This window comes from Manis javanica, chromosome 10 (genome assembly GCF_040802235.1).
Source record: "Manis javanica isolate MJ-LG chromosome 10, MJ_LKY, whole genome shotgun sequence".
In the NCBI taxonomy this organism is placed as follows: Eukaryota; Metazoa; Chordata; class Mammalia; order Pholidota; family Manidae; genus Manis; species Manis javanica.
In genome coordinates, this window is record NC_133165.1 from 115,443,904 (window position 1) to 115,465,745 (window position 21,842).

The window sequence follows — 21,842 nt, forward strand, 5'->3', positions numbered from 1 at the left end:
TGGGGGGCGGCTGGATGTCCCCTGTGCTTGCCTTTCTCTGAGGGGGTCTGAGGGAGTTGGGGGCCGCTGCTCATCCCTGGGGTATTCTGCACACCGAGATGGGGTGCCAGCCTTGTGCTGAGGAGTATAAGGAGAGACAGGCCCAGCTCTCAAGATGTTTGTGGTTGGGGATTGGGGGGCGCAAGGCCAATGGAGTTGTGGGGTATGGTGGGCCGGGCCCCATGCACAGGGCGTGATGTGGGTGCGGAGGGCCACCCGGGCCAGGCTGGTGGGTACTAGGTGGCAGGAGGTGGCGGGCCAGGACCGCAGAGAGGCTGGAGAAGCCAGGAGGGGTGGGCCCGCGGGCAGCTGAGCTGGAGCGGCTTCAGTAAGAGCGTGGGGTTTCGGGAAGTCCAGTTTTGCTGCGTCCTGCGCTGCGGTGGCTGGAGGTGCTCTTTGTCCCAGTCACGTGAGTCCCTCTTGCTGTGGGCATCTTGGGCCCGGGCTGCACCTTCTGGGGGCACGGTGGGGTCCTCTCCTTCCCCTGAGCCAGGGCCCACTGGGGCAGCAGTGTGGGGGAGGATGAGAGCCCAGCAGGAGCCTGGAAGGCCCTGGGCTCCCAGCTCAGCTGGGCTGCCCCCAGCTGCCCAACCACGTGAGCCTTCCATCTTCCTGACCGCTTTGTAAGCCGGGACGCGGTCTGGTGGCAGATCAAGGGCAGAAACCCCCAGAGGCTGTTGTCCTTCTCTGTGGTGAGGCCTGACACCTCCCCGACAGGCTGCCCGGAAGATGAAGGGAGAGCGCAGATGTGAATCCCAGAAGCTGGGCCGGAAATGCCGGCTCTTCCCTTCCCGCCCGGGTGGCTTGTTGCCTGCAAGGCCCCCATTTCCGTTCTCCCCTCCGTGCTCCGCGTGTGTGCCTCACTCGCCAGGCTGGGTCCCCGCCCTCCGGAGCAGCTTCCTCGGCTGTCCAGTGTTTGGTCCTGTCCTCCTCGGAACCTCCAGACTGCCCCACTATCTATACACTGTCTGTCTCTGGCAGCACAGGCCATCGCTGACCCTGTGAGTCAGGTTGGTCAGGTCCTGGATGCCATGACTGCTGGGCTGGGTGGCAGCTCAGTCACCCCTTTGTCAGAAGCACCTGCCTGTCTTTCTTGCCTTCTGGACTGTGAAGGCAGGGTCCCCGTCTGGGCAGGCACCCGTCTGGGCAGGGACCCGTCTGGGCAGGGTCTCTGAGTTCCTGGTGTGTGGCCAGAGCAGGGATGCAGCCGGGGTGAGCACGGATCCAGGGCTGAGCCGTAGCCGGTCAGAGTTGGATCCTGAAGGTGGTGGTTGAGGTTTTGGGCCTTTCTAGGAAGGAGCAGGGTGTGTGCAAACCCTGTGCGTCTTCAGTGTGTTTGTCAAGTGACTAAGGAACAGCGGTGCCGTTCCAGGACTGATGCTGTAGAGGGATCTGAGGAAGTGGGTGCTCAGGTGGTGCAGCCAGGAGGGGGTGTGCTTGGCCCCCTAAGGGGGACTGCATGTCACCAGACCTGTGGGGGAGGAGGGTGGGTCACCCACTGCCAGTCACCACTCTCTCCCCTGTACAGTGGGTGCAGACATCCCCCTGGAGGCTTGCTGTGCAGATGGACATCGGATGGCCACTCAGCACAGGGACTGCTCACTGCCCTATGCCTCAGACTCTAAGGAGTGCAGGTACGTTCACCAGGGGCCACTGTCTTCCCAGGACTTGTTCTCTTAGAGCAGAGTGGGGGAAGAAGGGACAGTGTGTGCTAGAACCCCAGGAGAAGCTGGGTGCCCAGGGTCGCATCTGCCCAGGCTGTGGACGACCCCTGCCCCTGTTGTGCTCCCACAATCCCTGGGCAGGACATGGCTCACCCTTTCTGGGCTGCCCTGCGTTGGTGGGAGCATCTGTCCCCTTCACTGGGCTGCAAGAAAGTCGGGCTTTGCAGCCCTCTTGGTCACCACTGGGCCCCATGGCCACGGCAGTTTCCTTCTAATGTACAGGGAGCTGTGGGGGAGAGGGGTGAGATCACATGACTAGTTGTGCTTTGCAAATAAAAGTGTGGGCTACCTTCAGACCCTGAAACTCAGAGGAGCCCTTCCAGAGCAGGGCGGTCCCCCAGACAGTTGTTTACCTTACGCAGTAACCAACATACTGACCACCTGTTGGTTCATCTCTCCCTGAACTGACCCAGGGTCCCTCAAAGTTTTAGAAGAACATAAGCTTAGAATAAATGACTGATCATTTATGTAATACTGATCATCACCATAAAAAAAACAGGAAAAATAACCGCAAAGCTTCATGAAGCACCTACTTTGTGCTGCACATTCAATGCACATTATATCATTTAACTGTTGTTAATTCCATTTTACAGACCTGGAAACTGAGCTTCCCCCAGTACACACACCTGGCAGGTGATGGCATTAGGATTTAGACCCAGATCTGCTAGTCTAGGGGGCAGATGTCAGGGAGGCGAGGGTAGAAGGCATTCCACCATTTGACGTGCATTATTTCCTCCTCTAAATCCAAGTCTAAGCTGTGCTGACCCTGAGCTGCGGGGCGCTGGGTGGAGAGCTCCACAGGAGTGTGCAAGGAAGGCTTATTTGCCTCCTTGTGCTGGCATCCATCACAGCGTGCTGCCCGCTAGCCATGATGAGGGATGTAAATCTCAACTGAGGAAATTCTTGAAAAGTCAAAAGCCCTGTAGGCCTAAGAGGAAGAGAAAACAGGATGCTCGGATTGTTTGAGACGACTTGGACACCTTGCTGTGGGATGTGCAGCATCTGAGGACTGAGAGCTGGGGTTCTGGCTCCCAAGAGTGTCTTAGTGCTAGACATGCCAGAGGGGTCGGATGGAGCTGGGTGGTCCGCGCCAAGCATGCTATTTACTGACCTTGCCGACGAGAGGCTGCTGCTCCTGGAAAGGTGGACCCACCTGGGCTAGGATTCTGGCTGTGTGACCTGAGCCAGCTCGGAGCCTCGGTTTCCCCAAGGGCAAAATGGGACCATGATACCTGCCTTTCGGGGCTGTGATGGTGACAGAGGTGAGGAAGAAGCCAGCACCACATAGCCAGATAGTGAGAGTGGTCGGTAGAAGTAGCCTGCTCGGTCCACCCTGACAGTGCCACCCCTGGGGGCTTTAAATGCAGACATTCGTGTCCTTGAAGTTCTGCATGGGAGAAATGTGAGCTCAGCGTGTTGGTAGCTTGTGTTCTTCGGGGGCCTTGCTCCTTGGCATGTAGGTGGCCGTCTTCTCTGTGTGTCCTCCACAGGCTTCCCTCTGGGTCCTCATCTCTCCTTAGAGAGACACTGATCAGATTGGATTGGGGACCACCCTAATGACCATTTAACCTTAATTACCTATTTAAAGACCCCATTTCCAAATGCAGTCACAGCTGAGGTCCTACGGGTTAGGACTTCCACTCAGAATTTGGGAGGACACAGTTCAGCTCCTAACGGGGAGCCACTGTTTTGGTAATACCGAAATCAAAGATTTTCCAAGTGAGGCGTCAGCCAGCTGAACCCCCCAATCAATATACAGATGGAGGAACTGAGGTCAGAGAGACTCAGTGGCTTCTCGTCTCTGCTTGTGAATTTGGATTTTAGTCACTAAATCTGTTCCTGATTTCTACGCACTAGCGTCTTTGGGAGTATCTTTAATCTCCAACGGGCCCCAGACTACATGGAAAGTACAGTTGACCCTTGAACAACACCGGTTTAAACTGCATGGATCCACTTCTATGTGGATTTTTTCAATAAATATATTTGAAAAATTTTCGGTGATGATTTGAAGAAAACATTGTATCTTCTCTAACTTTATTGTAAGAATACAGTATATAATACATATATCAACTAGTTGCATTACTGGTAAGGCTTCTGGTCAACAGTAGGCTATTTGTAGTGAAGTTTTTGGGGAATCAAAGTTATACAGGTTTTTGGCTGTGCCAGGGGTTGGTGCCCCCAGCCCCCATGCTGTTCAAGGGTCAACAGTACCTTTTCAGCTATGCAGCAAACATTTGTTTTATAATCTACATTTTGGTCAGTGGTAAATAGCAAACGTGGGTTAGGAACAGATTTCCTGAAATGCAGTATCATCTGAATGGCCAAGAGGGTATTCCTTCTCTCCCTGTGGGAAATGTGGGTGCTAGTCCAGGCTTCTCTTTGACCCCGTGCTTGTTTCTTGTGGAGCTCACTTCAACACATGGGGCCTGTCAAACTCTGGCCAGATAGGGTGAGTTAGCATATTGCACGGAACTCCCTCAGCACCACTCACAGGCCACTGATTGGGGGTGGCCAGCCTTTGTTTCACTGAGGCCCAGGAAGCCCGTCGGCCCACCCCAGGGAGCTCATGGGCAGGAGCTGCAGTGTGTCCGAGGCCTCTTAGCTCATTAGCCGCTGAGCTGACTGGCTCTAACGGTGTCACTGCCTGTGCGCCTCGGGGCTCTGCTGCCCCTCCATTCCTCCCCTATACCCCTTCCCCTTTCCTCTGTTGATGTCGGGGTCCCAACCCCACATACTCTGCAGAGATCAGAGACCAGGCCTGGGGAGATGTTGCTCATCTAAACGCACCTGGGTTTGAATTCATGCAGCAGGCATTGGGTGCTGCCGCGGGGGGATGCTCAGGAGAACGAGCCCCGCTCTCAGCCCTCCGTGCTTGCCTGGTCCAGCGGCTGAGGACGGCAAACAGCAAAGGACTCCGAGCCCCAAGTCAAGCTGCCGTGTTGGGACACAGACAGGCTGCATGGGCTGGTGTGACCAGTCGCGCGGGGACGCCCAGTCCCAGGATTTTCTAATGAATTCAGTGGCATCGTTTTTAATGAAGGCAGGAGAGAGATCAGAAACCAAATTTGATTAAGAAGATCATCCTACTAGTACTGGATAAAAGATGCAAGGGACAAGGATCACTGACCACTCGGTGACTCCGTTCCAGGGCCACTGTCTTCTTCCCAAGTGGTGTTCTGTCAGGCTCAGTTTTCACCCATTCAGCATGTCTTTATTGATCCTAGATGTTGCTCTAGCTGCGGCCAAGGTGGGCTGGGATGACCTGGGTGGGGAGCCTCCCGGGCAGAGTTGAGGGAGGAAGTCCCTCGGGGCTCTGTGGGGCTGGCTTGGGTGGTGAGGGAGTGATCAGAGAGGGCTTCAGGCGGGGCCGGCACCTCTGCTCACACAGCTTCTAGCCCGGTGCAGTCAGTTTCTGCCTTGAGCACCTGGCGCGTTTGGGGGCATAGGAGGCGGCAGCTCTGATGTTGCCCCACGCTTCTTCGCCGTGCACCTAGCCTCCCGCAGGGGCCAGTGTTCCCTAGGCTCCAAATCTCAATTAGCCTAAGCCTCATGTTTCATTAAGCCCGCGAGTCTCTTGGAAATATGTATACACAGCAGGCCTAAACCTAGGGCAGGGCCCGGGGCAGCTGCCCTTCAGTCCAGTGAACACTCCCACAACTCCTGCCTTCATAGGGACCTGCTAGGCGCCAGGCCCCGATCTGGATGAGATGGGCGTAAACTGGTGAACTAAACAGACAAAATCTCTTCCACAGAGGATACAAATGATAACCAACAAATTAGATGGTTTGTGAGAAGGGCGAGAGACAGGGTCTCCTGGGTGGGGCAGGTTTGCAGGTTTAGGTAGGGCCGTTGGGAATGCCTCCCTGAGAAGACACGTTTGAGCCAAGATCTGAAGGACTCAAGCAAGCTGGGTGATCTCTGGGCCGAGTCCACAGGCGGTAGCAGGGAAGCAGGGATCCGGATGCAGCAGTCCTGATGCCCATCCTGGGCCCTGCCCGCCGCCTGGCTGCCAGGGCGGAGCTCAGTAACTAGGGCCAGTCAGCCCCCTGGGAATGGGAGGCTCTTCCCCACCCGGAGATGCCTCTCTGCGTCTTTGAAGACTCCGTGTGGGCCTGGCCCACAGTAGGGCCAGAGCCAAATTTTTAAAAATTGCAATAAAATACATGTGACATAAATTTTACTATCTTAACCATTTTTAGGTGTGCAGTTCAATACACACATTGGTATACAGCCATCACCACATCCATCTCCAGAACTTTTTCATCTTTCCAGATCGAAACTCCATACCCATTACACCAACCCCCACTTATGCCCACCCCAGCCCCAGGTGACCACCCTTCTGCTTTCTGTCTCTGTGAATTTCACCCCTTCAGGTTCCTTATACGAGTGGGGTCACTGAGATTTGTCCTTTGGTCAGTGGCTCATTGCACTGAGGTGTCCTCAGGGTGCACCCATGTTGTAGCCTGTCAGGATTCCCTTCCTTGTTGAGGCTGAACCATGTTGCCTTGTCTGGACCCCTTTTATTTATCCACTCCTCAGTGGACACTTGGACTGGTCCACCTTTTGGCTCCTGTGAATAGTGCTGCTGTGAACGTGGCTATGCAAGGATCTGTCGGAGTCACTGCTTTCAGTCCTTTGAAGTGGAATGGCTGGATCACATGGACGTTCTGTTTTAATTTTTTGAGGGACCTCCGTGCCATTTTCCGCAGCAGCTGTGCCGTTCTACATTCCGGCCAGCACTGCTTGTGGGTTCCAGCATTTCCACTTCCTCACCAACACTTAACTGTTTTCTGTTCAGCTATTATCTTCGAATAAATGGACAGGTGGCTGCATATCTGGTTGCTCTTCCTGGCAATTTAGTGAAAAGCCTGTTATTTACAAATCCACTGAAAACATGGATGAAAGGGGTACCACTGTGGTATAGGCAGTCCATCCTGGAGCCCGAGGGTAGTTCTGGAATCACAGGTGAAGCTGGGCCCAAAGCCCCACAGGGTGGTGGGGGGGCAGGGCAGGCTGGGGCTGCTGCCCACGGGCAGAGGCAGCCGAGCTAGCAGCACAGGGAGGCCCGGTAGACCTCACCCTCCCTGGACAGCGTGGGTCGGGCAGCTCCTCCCGCCCTTGCTGGCTTTGGCCAGAGCCGGGGTTATTTTGGGTCTGGTGGGAGCCACACCTGTGACTTGCTGGTACTTCCTGCCTGCTCGCCTGCCAGCAGGGCGAGACTTCACCACCCTGAGCTGTGTCGGAGGGGCTGATTCTGGCAGGTGACGGTCTTTCTGCTAAAGGACACACAGTCCTTTATGCACGTGTGTCCTTGGGATACGAGGACCTTCCTCCTGGAGGCTAACAGGGCCAGGAGATGACACCACAGCCTGGCGTCACCTCTGCCATGTCACTCACTTGGTGGCCTTGGGCAGCTGTGCCACCCCTCTGGACGTGTTCCCTCTGAGTCTGGCAAGTGGGGATGAGTGTCAAGAAGAATTCAAGTCGGTGAAGGATGCGGGGCCTGGTCAGGGGCAGCAGTCAGCTGCTTTCGGTTTCTAAGTAGGTGGGAACATATTATGGGTGAGGCTCAGAGAGGCGAGCTGGGGCTCTGGCAGCTGCCACTAGGTCCCGACTCCACCACCACCACCCTGTAGTCAGCCTTTCTAATTAAACACTTATTGAGCACCTTCTGTATGCCAAGTGTTGTGTGGGTGTCTCTGTGTGTCTGTGGGTGAGTGGGGGCGCTTGGGAAGCAGGGGACACGTAGAGACGGCCACACCCACCTCTCCACGGGGCGGCCTGGCGGGCCCCGCCCCTGCCGAGCCCTTGGCCCTGGCCCAGCTGCCCCTTTGCCTGCAGGATGGTTCAGGAGCAGTGCTGCCATAACCAGCTGCAGGAGTTGCACTGCGCCACAGGCATCAACCTGGCTAACGAGCAGGACAGCTGCACCACGCCGCCCGGGGACAACACCAGCCTTGAGGCCACGTTCGTGAAGGTGAGGCCCCATCCCCCACCCAGCTCAGCAGCTGCTGTCCATCAGTGGGAGGCCTGGGGCACTTTTCGCCCTGCACCACCTGCCCCTGGCCACCTGTCCTTTAGAGCAGCAAGCGGTGCCCAGCCTGGGAGGCAGGAGGGACCACTCACATCTGCCTATCTCCTCCAGTTTGGTGAGTTAACCCTGGACCACACCGAGGAGATAGGGATGAAGTGACCCAGTCTTGCCCTGGGGACCTCCAGCAGAGATCAGGGCAGGGGTGACTGGGCTCTGGGCCTTTAGAACCCTCTTCTCAGTTCAAGGTAGGCACTCCCACTCCACCCAAGAAGCCCTTCAGCTTCTTAGTTGGAGCCCAGAGTTTAGAATGGGTTTCTGCTGAGGCCTCTGGTAACACATGACCTCCACGACCCTCCCTAGAAGAGAAAGCTGAGGTTCAGAGAGGCTCACTTCCCATCGTGGCCTCTCAGCAGCCCTGACAGTGGTCCTTTCAGGGTCAGCGGGGAGGGGTCTAGTGAGGAAGAGCTGGGATTGGGTCCATCAGGCTCGGAGGGAGGCCTGCCCCTAAAGTAAGCTGTGAGTAAATGACATAATCCATCCTAGGACCCCCAGGCCCAGGCCGGGTCACTCAGGGCCTCGGGCATGGTGGAAGGTGTCCATCTTTGCGTGGTGTGGACAAGATCCTGAGAGTGTTCCCTAGTCTGAATGCTGCTACAGAGAAACTAGGTTGTCCCTCCCTTACTGCCTGCGAGGGGGAAAACAAGCCCAGCCAGAGGAGCTCAGGTTTGGAAAAGCCAGTCAGCTGAGTTTCCGCTGGAGGCGACTGGTGGCGAAAATTAATTCCCTGGAAGAAACATTTCCCATTCCCACCTAGGAAGTCCATGAAGTAATTTCAAGAAGCAGGAATCAGAATGAAGCCTGGATTCCAGGATGGGGGTTGTGGGTTCCTTCCTGGGGAAGTTCTCTTCACACAGATTGGGCAGTGGGGGTCCAGAGCCCCTCTGCCCACCTGAGCCTTTGTGCGCTTTCCTGGAGGGGCCTCCTCATGGAGGGTGCTGGTTGGGGTGAGGGTGGGGTGGTCTGGCCAAGGGGGCCCCGGGAGCCAGGGCCTAGGGCATTCAGGGGCTGCCTCACCAGGCAGGGCTGGGGCTCTGCAGACGCCGTCTGCCTGGCCGACAGCTCAGCCCATGTCCCCAGACTGGGGGGAAGGGAGGTGTGGAAAGGCATGGAACATTCTAACAGGAGTGGGAACAGATCGCTTCAGCAGATGAGTGATGTAGGTTTCCAGGAAGGATCACTCATGCCCCGAAAGGTGGAGGAGGTGACGAGCACCCCCCCACACCCCGTCTGGCAGTGGGCCTTCTAGAACGAGCAGATGGGGGGCCCAGCAGCAGAGACTCGAGTGAAGCCACACCTCCCTGGCTCCCGCTATGGACATTTTGGAAAGTTCTGTGCCTTTCTTAGGGTAGTAAAGACTAAAATGGGCTTTTCATGTGTCAGACAGGGTGATGTCCCCAGGATTCAGGTGTGACTTTTGGGAACACAGGTCCAGGTGACAAGCAGTGACTCTGTCCCCCGCTTACTGATTTAACTGTCCTAAGGTTCTTGTGCTTTTTACAAGCACGATGTGATTCCTCTTGTCTGAACCACCCTAACTCAGGAGGAAAGAGACAAGGTGCATATTTATTCTTCCAGTTATGATAAAGCAATCTTAGATCTTACAAAAAGCAATAGACCCATAGCGGGTGAGGGTCCCTCATCGCTGTCTCTTCCTGGAAGTGTATAAGCTGGCAAGGCAGGGCTGGCAGGGGGCAGCCAGGAATTAGAGAGCATGTGCGGGGTGCAAGCCCCTTTAAGCTTCCTTTCAAAACCAGGACCTGGGACTTGACTTGCTTCTCTATTTATCACCAACATTTAGAAGAGATAGCTGAATCAGCATGTGTCATTGCTGTCAGGGTGAGCGGGCATGGGGGGATTGGAGAGGCCCACGGGGCCTGGCTTCTCCATGTTGGGTCTCCGCCTGTGTCTGCAGAGGTGCTGTCACTGCTGCCTGCTGGGGAGGGCGGCCCAGGCGCAGGGCCAGAGCTGCGAGTACAGCCTCATGGTTGGCTACCAGTGTGGGCTGGTCTTCCGAGCGTGCTGTGTCAAGGGCCAGGAGACTACGGACTTTGCCCCTGGGGACACTGGGGACCTTCAGGAAACAGGTAACTCCCTCTCGCTTCCCTCCAGGGCACTGCATTAGTCAGAGTTCTTGAGAGAAATGAACCAATGGAATGTGTGTCTGTGTGTCTGTGTGTGTGGAGAGAGAGAGAGAGAGAGAGAGAGAGAGAGATTTGAGGAGTTGGATCACAGAATTGTGGGGCTGGCAAGTCTGAAGTCTGCAGGATGAGCCAGCAGGCCAGAGATGCAGGGAGAACTGATGTTTCAGCTTGAATCCAAAGGCCATCTACTAGCAGAATTCCTTCTCGCTTGGGGAAGGTCAGTCTTTTAAGGTCTTCCCCTGATTAGACAAGGCCCACCCACACTGTGGAGAGCAATCTGCTTTACTCAAAATCTGTTGATTTAAATGTTAATCTCATCTAAAAAATACTGTCACAGCACTATCCAGACTGGTGTTTGGCCAAATATGTGGGCACCGTGGCTTGCTGAAGCTGGCACAGAATGAACCACCACAGGTGGTTTGGGCACATGTTTACCATTTTGCCTTAACTGATTCTAGGTGTCAGAGCCATCTCATATTTGTTGCCTTGTCTGAGAACCACTATTCTGAAGCAAGACTGAGCACTTGGGTTCTGGGATCTGACAAACCAGGGTTCCTGTCCCGGGCCTAATGTGTATTTCAGGCAAACAGATTTGTCCAGGCCTCAGTTCCCTCATCTGTGAAATAGGGATAATTTTGATCCTACTTCATAAGGTTGCTGGCAGGAGTCAATGGAAGAACAAGGATAAAGTATTTGGCACAGAGCCTGGCTCTGTAAACGTTCGTCACCACGGTTCTTCCCTGCCCTCCAACAGCCCTGGGCAGCTGGGTTCCAGGCCTCGCTCTCTTTTCTCAGATGAGGACCTGATGCCCAAGGTTACGGGCTGCCACATGGAGCATGGAGAACGCTGGCCTCCCGACCCCTGGCCAGTGCCCTCTCTCTCCATCTGGAGCCAATGATGGGTAGACAAGAGGCTGGGGGAGGGAGGGTGCCACTTGGTAAAAGCAGGCTATGTTCCTTCAAGTAATAGGTGCTTACTTAGCCAGGGGCAAGTGGCCCTACAAGCAGCCTGAAGAGAGCTCCCAGCTGTGTGTCCCCCGTTCCGGTTTCCCCACCCTCTGTTTTTCCAAGGCCAGATGAATCCCAACGCCTTGGGGCGTATAGTTCTGGAAACTTCCTGATTATCCAATAACTCTTCCAGTGGTCTCCTGTGCCATAGTGGAAACGCTAGATAATCCTGGGAAATCTCAGGCGCCCTCCTGCCCCGAGCTTGCTGTGTGACTTTGGGCCCCTTCCCTTCTCACTCTGAGCTCCTTTCCCACTGTTAAAAATGGGTAAGGGGCGGGAAGGGCTTAGGAAGGGAGGGCTCACAGACCTGTGGTCCCTGTGCTGGGCCACCTATGGCTGTGGCCTTGTGATCCCAGGCAAATGGGTCAAATGGACCGGTCTTTCATTCTTGTTTTTAATTCTCAAGATTATCACTCTGGGTGCCAGGGGGTGATTTCGGATACCTCAGTCATCAAGGGGAATTGGAACCACGCTCTGGCTCCCTCCTTGACTTTTGAAATCAGAGATGATATTCTCGCTTTAAACAAACCCAAACTATTCTTCCTGGTGGAGTGTTTCTTTTGTGCCTCTAGGGAGGATTTTTGTTGATTTATGTCTTGTTTTAATAACCATCTCTGGACTTCCCTGCTGCCCCAGATGTCTTATTTCCTGCTTGTCTTTTATCTGCCTCAGCTCTCACCCCAGACGTTCCTCAGAGTCTCTGAGGACTCCCCACCCTCGCTGCTCACCCAGTCACTGACGAGCCTCCCCCCACCCTCTGTCATTTATTGTGGGTGTACTGGGTGCTACCGCCAGGTCACGCGGAGGGTCCCCGACCCCAGTGCTGGCCCGCGACAGAACAAGTACAGAAACAGAGGAATTTTTTAGAAACTATAAGCATTTGATAGAGCAACTTATGTCTGTTTAATTTAAATTTAAAAATGGAAGTTTGGATATTTATTTTCTTAACTTTGTTTTTCTAGTCATTCTGTTTTCTCTTGTGTTGTCCAGCTGTTGTTCTGAGCCTGGGGAAGGAACTCTGCTCCTTCACCACAGAGCGTTTGGGGAGGCCTGTGCTAGGGCCCGTCTTGGTTATTTCCATTCTGCAGATTGGGAGACGGAGGTGGGGAGGCTCAGGTTGGGATTTGTCTCCTACCAGGAATAGTGCTGTTACCGTGCCAGGCTCCTGGGCTTGCACAGGATGCCATGGAAATCTGATGTCTCATATACGGGTGATAAACAGTTCGTCACCAGTCCTCCTGGCCTTGTCACTGTAAGTCCTTTGGAGGATGGGGTCTGGACACCCTGGCCTGTGCCTGGCACGTGGGAGGGACTTGGGACTTTGCCTGGATTGAATGCACCAAGTGAATGAAGAATCCCCCAATTCAGTCACCCAGCAAAGGTGCTCCTAACCTCCTGAACTAGAAGAGAGGGTTCAAACCCTAAAAGTTTTTTGCTCAGTTCCTCCCCAGGTGAAAGTTCTTTCAATTATTTAGGGACCCCTACCATACATAACCCCTAAAAAAGAATGCCCTGTGCATAATTGGGACAGCTGATACTTGAACAATACAGTCGGAACTGTGTGGGTCCACTTATATATGGATTTTTTTCAGCAAATACGTTGGAATAATTTTTGGAGGTTTGTAACAACTTGAAAAAAACATTTTCTTTTCTTTAGCTTTATATATTAGAATACAGTATATAATCCATATATAAAATGTGTGTTCATTGACTGTTTGTTATTGGTGAGGCTTCCAGTCAACAGTAGGGTATTAATAGTTAAGTGTTTGGGAAGCCAAAGTTATATGTGGATTTTCTACCACACGGGGTGGGGCTCAGCACCCTTAACCCCCGTGTTGTTCAGGAGTCAACTGTATATATGTGATATTGAAATTACTAATATATTTCTTCCTAGCAGTGGTTATTTTCCAGTGTACATGTCTTCTGTGCTCATTTGAGAGGATACTGAAAGCTGGAGGAAGAGGAAATTGACACGGAGATAAATGCTGTTTCCATTGGGCCATATTTCCTTTCAGTCTTATTCTGTCTGTTTTGGCTTCTCCCGTGTAGACGTGATTGTGCCGTGCAAACCCCTGGGTTTACGCTTTCCCACCCTGCGTCCTGTGATTGCTGTTGACCTGTGGTCCCTGCCCTTCTGTCTCGCGGAAGGGGCCTCACCGTCAGAGGGCTTGGCTCTCCAGTGTTTCTCGGAATTCTTCCCGCCTTGGCTGTCTCCATGCAGGTGGAAAGGACTGGTCCGTTTTCTTCTCAGGCCAGAACTTCCAGCGGAATACCACCCTATGAAGTTAGGGTCCCTGCACTCCACCGGCCCCTCTCTGTCCCGTGGCTCTGGTAAATTCTCTGTTACGAGTAGGGGCCTTGCCTGTGCCTCAGCCTCAAGCTTCACAGCAGATGCTCAAACCCCGCTGTTGAATGAACTGGGAGTGAGAATATAACTGGTCCTACGTAGAGCTTTGCAGGAGGCAACCTGTATAAAATAATTCATTTCCTGGGGCTGCCGGAACAAAGAACCACTGGCAGGGTTGGGAGGAGGGGGCGCTTGAACAAGGAAAAGTATTCACCACGTGGAGGCCGGAAGTCCCTACTAGGGTGTAGGCAGGGCTAGCTCCTGAGGCTGTGAGGGGGCACCTGCTCAGGCCTCCCCCAGCTGCTGGTGGCCCGGGTGTCCCCTGCCTGTGGATGGCCTTCTCTCTGATTCCTTCCATCACTTTTCCTTTGTGCGGGTCCGTCTCTGCGTCCAGTTTTCCTTTTATAAGGACACAGTCATGTTGGATTAGCACCCACCCTAATGACCTCAGTTTACCTCGATCATCTGCAGATGCTTCTCCAAAAGGAGGTCACATTCCCAGGTGCTGGGGGTCAGGACTGCAATGTCTTAGGGGGATGCATCTCAACGAATGAGAATAGCTTTTCCCCGGTGCATTACTCCAGGCTTGGGGGATCCGACTTGATTTATAGTAGGGCTGTGGCTGCTCATGCTGAAATTTTTGAGTAATTTGGACTCCGTAACCTCACTCAGCACCAAGTTGCTATAGACCCTTGTGCCAGTGCTCTTTCTCTTATAATGGGTCTTAGGTCTTATAGAGACTTAACTGCATTTATGAATGTAATCCTATTTTTAAGAAGGATAAAATGAATACTGAGCTAGTGTAAGCTGGACAAATGGGCATTACTGCCTGATAGCTGTGAGATGGTGTGGTTCCTCCTGAGATGAGATGGACACTGTCCTTGAGTAAACGTCTGTCTGTGCGTCTCCTTCCCCACAGCCAAGATCTCCGCGGTGGATGAGGACCAGGAGGACCCGTACCTAAATGACCGCTGCAGAGGTGAGACCGGCCCCACTGGGCCGTCCGTCTGGGGGGTAACTCACCCCGAAGCAAAGCCAGTGCCAGTCTCACTGGGAGCTCCACCTCTGACGTTGCTCAGGTTCCCCTGGGAAGGGCCCTTTGGCTGGGCATCACCTGTAAGCTGCTCTGTGGTTCCAGCACTCCTGGGCTTTTAGGGCAGGGACCGTGTGAGTTGGTGCCATCACAGTGACCAGCACCACCAGCTTCCCGCAGGCCTGCGGGAGAGGGGAGTGTCCCTGGACTTTGTGTCCTGAGCCCCAGCTGTGCTTGGTAATGGCCTTTTGTCTCACAAGGGAGACGTTTGCAAATGTAAAGTAGGGTTTCACTGCTTTGTTTTCCAAGTGATAAAACCACTTCTCTCTCAGGGAACATTCCCGCACGTCCAGACAGGCAGGTCTGCTCCGTAGGTTCCTCCAGCAGCTTGAGCCGTGCTTGGGCGTTAATTAGGGAGCCAGTTTAATCACAAAATGACAGGGCCGGTGGACAGGGACAGTCTGCGCGGAGGCCTGGGCAGGGAAGAGAGGGCAGGGAGCCGCCCAGAGCCTCATCCTCCCTGGGGGATGCGGGAGGGTCTTCCTGGGGGAGGGGATGGCTAGGTTAGCCCGGAAAGGAACGTTGAAAGGGAACTGGGGACAGCAGAGCGTGGAGGCATGCAGACCCACACGGCAGGCCGGGGCTGCCGGGCTGTGGGATGGGGGAGGCCGGAGGAGGGGCAGGCCCTGTAGCCGGCCCTGGGCAGCAGCCAGAACTTTATCTCGTAGAACCTTTACCTGCTAGAGACTTGTCTCAATGAGGTTTGCTCTTTTGAGCATCATACCGGCTGCCCTGCAGGAAGCATGGCTGCAGAGGGGGTACCAGGGACCCTCTGGGAGCCGGGTGATGGGATAGTGGAGCTGAGGCAGTGCTGGTGGGGATGGGGCAGTGGGCTGGCCAGAGAGATGGGGGTGCTCGTCAGGGCCCGGCCTTCCTCGTGGGGCCTGCTGCCTCCCTGTCTACACTGGGTGGCCGCGATACTTTCTTCTCGGCCTTGCTCCTTCCAGCCCCCGACAACCTGCAGAAACAGCCCTACATGCTGCCCAATTTGTCAGACGTGGGGGCCAGGACCTGAAGCAGCAGCCCAGGGGTGCCCAGAGCCAGGCCCTGGGGGTCTCCCCTGGGAAGGGTGGGGTGCTGTAAGGGCTGTGGTGGGGCTCGGGCAGGGAGCCTGCCTGTCTGTGCCAGTCCATCCTGAGGCCGTTTCCTCCAGCCCAGTCCAAACAGAGCTGGAAAACCAAAAGGCGTTTGGTGTGCATCTGGCCCCTGGCACACTTTTGCTCTGGTTCCAGGCGGCGGGCCCTGTAAGCAGCAGTGCCGAGACGCAGGGGAGGAGGTCGTCTGCTCTTGCTTTGTGGGCTACCAGCTGCTGCCCGACGGCGTCTCCTGTGAAGGTAAACGTCACTGTGTCCCTGGCAGCAGGACGCCAGGTGGCTGCGCTGTGGAGCGCCTCTGCCTCTACTTGACATCCAGGCGGGGCCCAGCATGGCTTTCCGGCCTTCCCACCCAGGAGCACGTGAACACCGTGTTGGGAAGGAGGGCTGGGTTTAGGATTTCCCCGGGCTCTGACTCTAGGATCTGCTGAGTGGCTCTGGGCACGTCCTTCAGCCCCTCACCTGTGAGGAGGAAGGTGACGGACGAAAGCCCTGTACAGGGGTTTATCGGATCACGTGACTCCAGTCCAGGGCCTGGTACTTGCATGGTGGGTGCTCAGAAAGTGCAGTAGATCTGAGGCTTAAGAGGGTAGACAAACCATTGCTTTGGATTTGATAGTGAATGCCCAGGATTGCACCCTGGTGCACAGCCCGAATCCGTGCCTGTGGGGAATTTGGGGGCTGCGGGGATCTGTATACGTTCCTCTTGATGAGGCGTGAGGGTCGGTTCTCTGGTTCCTCCCGCATTGCCTCCATCTTCCCTAGATGTCAATGAATGCATCACGGGCAGCCACAATTGCCGGCTTGGAGAATCCTGCATCAATACAGTGGGCTCGTTCCGTTGCCAGAGAGACAGCAGCTGTGGGACTGGCTATGAGCTCACCGAGGACAATGACTGCAAAGGTAGCACATGTTCCGAGCCTTGAACCCCCTCTCCCAGGAGTAGCTGTGGTGTGACGGGAAAGGCAGCCTTGGGCCCCCGGGGTCTGGGCTTGGTGGTATCTTTCCCCCTATGGCTTCCTGGGGCACTGGTCGGTTCTGTTAGTAAAGATTTACCTTTGCCGTAAAACCCAGCTAATGACAACAGCGAGTTTGGGTTTCTGTAAAGGCTCAGAGCATGATCATTTAAAAACAAGACCAGGGTGAACTTGAGGTGCTCACATGTGCTTCCTACAAACAAAATTATTTTTTTGGCAACAGCTGCCTTCCATCTGACTCCAGGCTTCCTTGAAGTTCAAAGCATATTCCCTTCCGCTTCATAAAAACATGACATTTCTGGCTGCCGGCCTTTCCCTGCCAAGCCATAGATGCTATTTGGCAGATAAGGCTTTGATGAGGATCTATTAGAACATAGTTTTCTTCTGAGGGCTTCCAGTCCCTCAGAACGACAAAACCACTTGTGTAGAAATGTTGTTTGAATTACGAGGGTAACTCTAAAAGCAAAGCACGCCCTTCTGACGTCAGAGGGCTTTGGGCGAGCTCACTCCACTCCACCCCTGCAGACTCGCTGGGCGGTTTGGACCCAGGGGCCCAGCCAGCTGAGTTTATGCTTTTGAACATTTGACAGCCATGAACTTCAGGGGAAGGTCAGCCAACATGTCCGATCATGACAGTCACCATTGTACGTATTTGGAATATTGCAACAACTCCAAAATGAATAAGTTTATGGGGACAGTGTTTATTGCCCCTAAGATCATTGCTCTATGATCTAAACTAAACATGCAGTGAGCCTAAAATGAAAAAAAAATTAAAGGCGCGTAGTGCCAGGGAAACGCTTGGGCTTCATTATGTAACAGTTTGTCTCCTAAAAGCCTTGGGGGGAAAAATGTTAAGTCTTTAGCAATGTGAATACGATTTGGCTAACTTAAGGCCCTTTTTATGAGTGACCTCTCGATTGGAATGTTTTGGGTTATAGTTGGGAGTAATGAGCATTAAAAAAAAAACTTTCTTGTGATTTTAAAGTGTTGTATGATGCTTTTGGCAGGACTCTTGCTAACCATTTCCTTTTTTTATGATGTACCAGATATTGACGAGTGTGAGAGTGGTATTCATAACTGCCTCCCCGATTTTATCTGTCAGAATACTCTGGGATCCTTCCGCTGCAGACCCAAGCTACAGTGCAAGAGTGGCTTTATACAAGATGCTCTAGGCAACTGTATTGGTAAGACGCTGCCACCAGGGCCATGCGGCTCGCCAGGCAGGCTAGGCAGTCCAGTGACGGGCCACGTCTCTAGAATGTCGTGGGCCACATAGTGTTTAGAACAGAGGTCGGCAAGCTTTTTCTACAAGGCTGGACAGCAGATATGTCTGGCACTGTGGGCCATTGTCTCTGTTGTAACTGGAAAGCAGCCACAGATGGGGAAGCAAATCCCAGAACAAGTGGGCAGGGCTGTGTCCCAGTAAAACTTTATTTCTAAAAACAGGTGGCAGGCTGGGGTTATCCCCAGAGCTGTCTATAGTTTAGCAACCCCTGGTTTAGACAAAAGAGCTGGAATTTTAGAGTCAGCGACACCTGGTTTTTAATTGAGGGGCCTAAGGTCATTTACTTACTTCCTCTGAGCCTCCGAGGCCTCCTCCATAAAATGGGAATGATCGTAGTATCTGGCTCAGAGACTTGAGGCAAGGATTAAACAAGGTGATTGTGAAGAGCCTGGTATATTAAAAAAATATTTACAAAATATACTCTGTGTTCGTAGTCAGATTCAGAGACAGAGAATAGGATGGGGGTGGCCAGGGGGCCCCGGTAGGGGGCAACAGAGAATTAGTCTTTAATGGGCATGGAGTTTCATTCAGGAAAATGAGAAAGTTCTTGAGATGGATGGTGGTAATGGTTGCACAACAGTGTGAATGCACTTAATGCCACTGAGCTGTACACTTAAGAGTGGTTAAAATGGGCGAATTTATGTTACATATATTTCACAATTTAAAAAAATACCGTGTTGCTATCAGAGGAAGATGGATGTGAAATGAAAGGAAATCCCATGTGAACTCAGTACCCATAGGTCTGGGTTGCACTGCTCAAGCTGGAGAAGCAGTGAGGGGCAGGGGGCGAGGGCGCCAGCACGGTGAGGGGAGTCAGCTGGGGGCAGGAGAGGGCTCCTCTTTGTCCTGGAGGTGCCCAGGGTAACCACCTGGCTCGCTGTTGGCAGCTGGCCCTTGAGTCCAGGTCTGCTGGTCTGGTCTTGCCCTCTGCTCAGCAGAAGCTTCTGGGCCCTGCCTTTGAGGTCAGAGGGACTTCTCCCCTGATCTGAGCTGCAGATCCCCCAGTCAGAACACACCCGCTCCTGCCGCCCCACTGCCCTCCTCGAAAGGCCGCCGGCCCTTCCGTGAGCAAGGGACGGTGAGCTTCTGTCTCATCTCTCTCTCTCTCTCTCTCTCTCTCTCAGATCAGTATGTACTGATCTTTGATTTGAAACGGTAGTTTGGATTGAAAGCTCTCTCTTGGCTTTTTTTTTTTTTTAACCACCTCAGGATATTTAAAGACAAGTAGAACAGCGACCCTGCAGGACAGGGGCCCCGTCTGACCCCACCCCTGTCTTGGCACCTGAGCTGTGGGGGCCTCGGCTGGGCTCTGGTTGGCCCCTTGCCAGCCTCCTGCCAGTGGGGCTGTCATCGCCCAGCCCAGGGGCTGGTGAGCAGGAGGCTGACTGCTCTCCCAGGGCCGGTGACAGGGAGGGTCCTGCCGGGACTTGCAGTGTGCTTGCGGGGGGCCCCACAGAGGAGGCTGCATCTGCTGGGAGTGGAAACCCTGACTCATGGCAAAATCAGCCCCGATTTCCATAAAGAAGAACCGTTTGCAAGTCCCCACATAGCCCTGGTTTTTCCCTCTAAGGGGTACAGTGCTGGGCAGGGGGAAGATGGAAGGGCAGCCCGTTGAAGCCCAGCCCGCCAGCACCTGGGTCCTCAGTGAACCAAATTCAGCTCCCAGAGCTGCCCCTCACCTCAGCACTGGGGGGTGGGGGGTCCCCCTTTTCATGTGCCCACAATCCTTGTAACCAAATTCAGGATTCTTTCTTTTTGAAGTTATCTTTTTTAATTTCAAAAGTTATATACATATATGTCTTTATTTACAAAACAAACGCAAGCATGGGAAGGGAAGTTTCTTGCCTGCTTGGTGCCGTCTATGAGCCCCCCTGGGCTCTGCTCCTCCAGGCTTCCAGTCTTTCATGCAGTGGGTCCCGACTGTTCTGCCACTTGCTCTTTCCTCACCACTTAGTGATATATTTTAACATCATTTTACATTCGTACCTTTCTGTCATCTTTTAAAATAATGGCATCATCCCGAATATAAGCATGTTGAGTTGGAAAACAGTTTCAGGGTGTCTGGGAGAGTCCTTTGCGTGCATCCTGGGCCTCTGCCCACAGCACCCTCACTCACCAGGACGGCAAGGTCTGTGCGGGAAGCTGGCTCACATGGGGCCAGAACCCATCGGGCCCTTCCTGGGCCCCCAGAACCTGTCTGTGTCTCCCCCCCCACTGCCTGGCCATACGGCAGACAGCCCTGTAGTTGCAGAGCTCTGCCTGCGGGGCCAGCGCAAAGGATGGGACAGGGTTTTTAGACGTCAGAGACCTATGTAGAATGTTCTAGATCTTGGGATTTGGTTACCAAGGGCCTTGAGGGTATTATTACATTTTCGTTGGCTTTTTATTTTTTTCCTTCTGAGCCCTTCCCATGACACTGAGGATGGGCAAATGGCCAGAGCAGGGCTTGCCACCCGCTCTAATCTCGGAGGTCTGTGGGCCCTGGGGGCAGTGAAGGGTTGCGTGGGCATCGGGTTAAAGCGAACGGGCCCTTCCGACTGGGATCATCAAGGCCTTTCCCAGGAGAGCCCTGAGAGCAAGATTGTGTGATGCGCTCCCAATCTTGAGTGGCTGGAGGCAAGACACTCTCGTTCTAGGCCTGAATGGGCCCTGACTCCAGCGTTGCCGTCAGGGAGCTTCCTGCTTATAAAATGCAGACAGTAATCCTGGTCCCAACTGACTGACAGGCTCACCGTGGTGGTCAAGGGCAGGAATGAGTATAAAAACTCTTGTAAACTGTAAAGTGCTGGCTGGCACAAGAGGGTTGACTCCAGGGGAGGGAGGGCACTGGGCTGATCCTTCAACTGGCAAGAGGGGGGCCGGGCTGGGAGGAGAGCAGCACAGCTGATCCTTTTTTTTGACTTCAGCTCAGGGATCTTCTACCATGACTCCCTTCTCCCTCCACCCCCATCCCAGATGCTTTGTAAGTGTTTGAACCTAGTAGGGATTCAGTCTGTGCACTTTGCGCTGTGTTTGAGCCGGAGAAGTGGACAGATGGGTGACCTGGGCACAGGCGGGGGGGGAGACCCGTGCGGCGGATGTGGGGTGGGCAGCCCTTCCCGGCCTGGCCGAGTCAGAGCCAGCCAAGCAGCCAGATGGGGGTGGGCAGGAAGGTGGCACTCAAGCTGTAAAACTATTTACCAGGCACACGGGGACATGGCCTCCCAGGCAGGGACGACGTGAATAGAGGCGAGGTGGGACCTGAGGGTCCGCTCTGGGAGGTGTAGCTGTGTCGTTAGGGCTCCAGCCTGGGCTGCAGGGGACACTGGCCAGAGAGAGGCTGGGAGCAGGAAGGGCCCAGCTAGTCATTGGAGGAGCCCAGAGCCTTGCTGGGCAAGAATTCCGACAACGAGGGCACAGCTCTCTCTCTGTCTCCCTTTGCCCTGTGCCCTGCTCAGTAAAGATGCTCCATATTCCACGTCAGTGGCACCCGGATATCTGAGTCCACGCTGTGGGCTGGAGTCCTGTAGGACTCGGAAGGGACGTTGCCCCATGATCGTGGAAGGCTCTGACAGCCAGGCAGGCAGCTTCAGACCAGGCAGGGAGGTTTTGAAGGTTTCAGGCAGGAAGATGGACCAGGAGGTGGTATTTAAGGTGGCGTGTGCTGGCGAAATCTGGGAGCCAGGCCGCTGTGTGGTCCAGGCTGAGGGCACAGTTGTACATCTTGTTTGTGGTTTTGCAAAGAGGAGGGAAGTGGGTTTTCTTTAGAGATCTGGCTGTTGGGTTTGGGAAGCCTTCCCTGTGTAACGGTGCCATCTCCGTCTCTCCCTGCTGTAGACATCAATGAGTGTTTAAGCATCAGTGCCCCATGCCCTGTTGGGCAGACTTGCATCAACACGGAGGGTTCTTATACATGCCAGAAGAATGTGCCCAACTGTGGCCGTGGCTACCATCTCAATGAGGAGGGAACCCGTTGTGTTGGTTGGTATTAAAAAAGGCAATGTCTGTTTGAAATCAGCGCTCTTGTCTTCTCCCAGCACACCCCTCCCTTTTCTGGAAGG

The 21,842-nt window shown here is 54.1% G+C and overlaps 1 protein-coding gene across 2 annotated transcripts in view; it reads left to right on the forward strand.

Annotated features, from left to right (window-relative positions):
- FBLN1 (fibulin 1) overlaps positions 1-21,842 on the forward strand; it is a 78,050-nt gene that overhangs the window by 12,798 nt on the left and 43,410 nt on the right. For both annotated transcript variants that reach the window (XM_037006785.2, XM_037006784.2), the window contains exons 2-9: positions 1,568-1,673; positions 7,605-7,740; positions 9,770-9,941; positions 14,273-14,332; positions 15,679-15,780; positions 16,306-16,443; positions 17,564-17,701; positions 21,619-21,762. In XM_037006785.2, the coding sequence (XP_036862680.2) occupies positions 1,568-1,673; positions 7,605-7,740; positions 9,770-9,941; positions 14,273-14,332; positions 15,679-15,780; positions 16,306-16,443; positions 17,564-17,701; positions 21,619-21,762 (996 nt within the window). The remainder of the gene's footprint in view (positions 1-1,567; positions 1,674-7,604; positions 7,741-9,769; positions 9,942-14,272; positions 14,333-15,678; positions 15,781-16,305; positions 16,444-17,563; positions 17,702-21,618; positions 21,763-21,842) is intronic.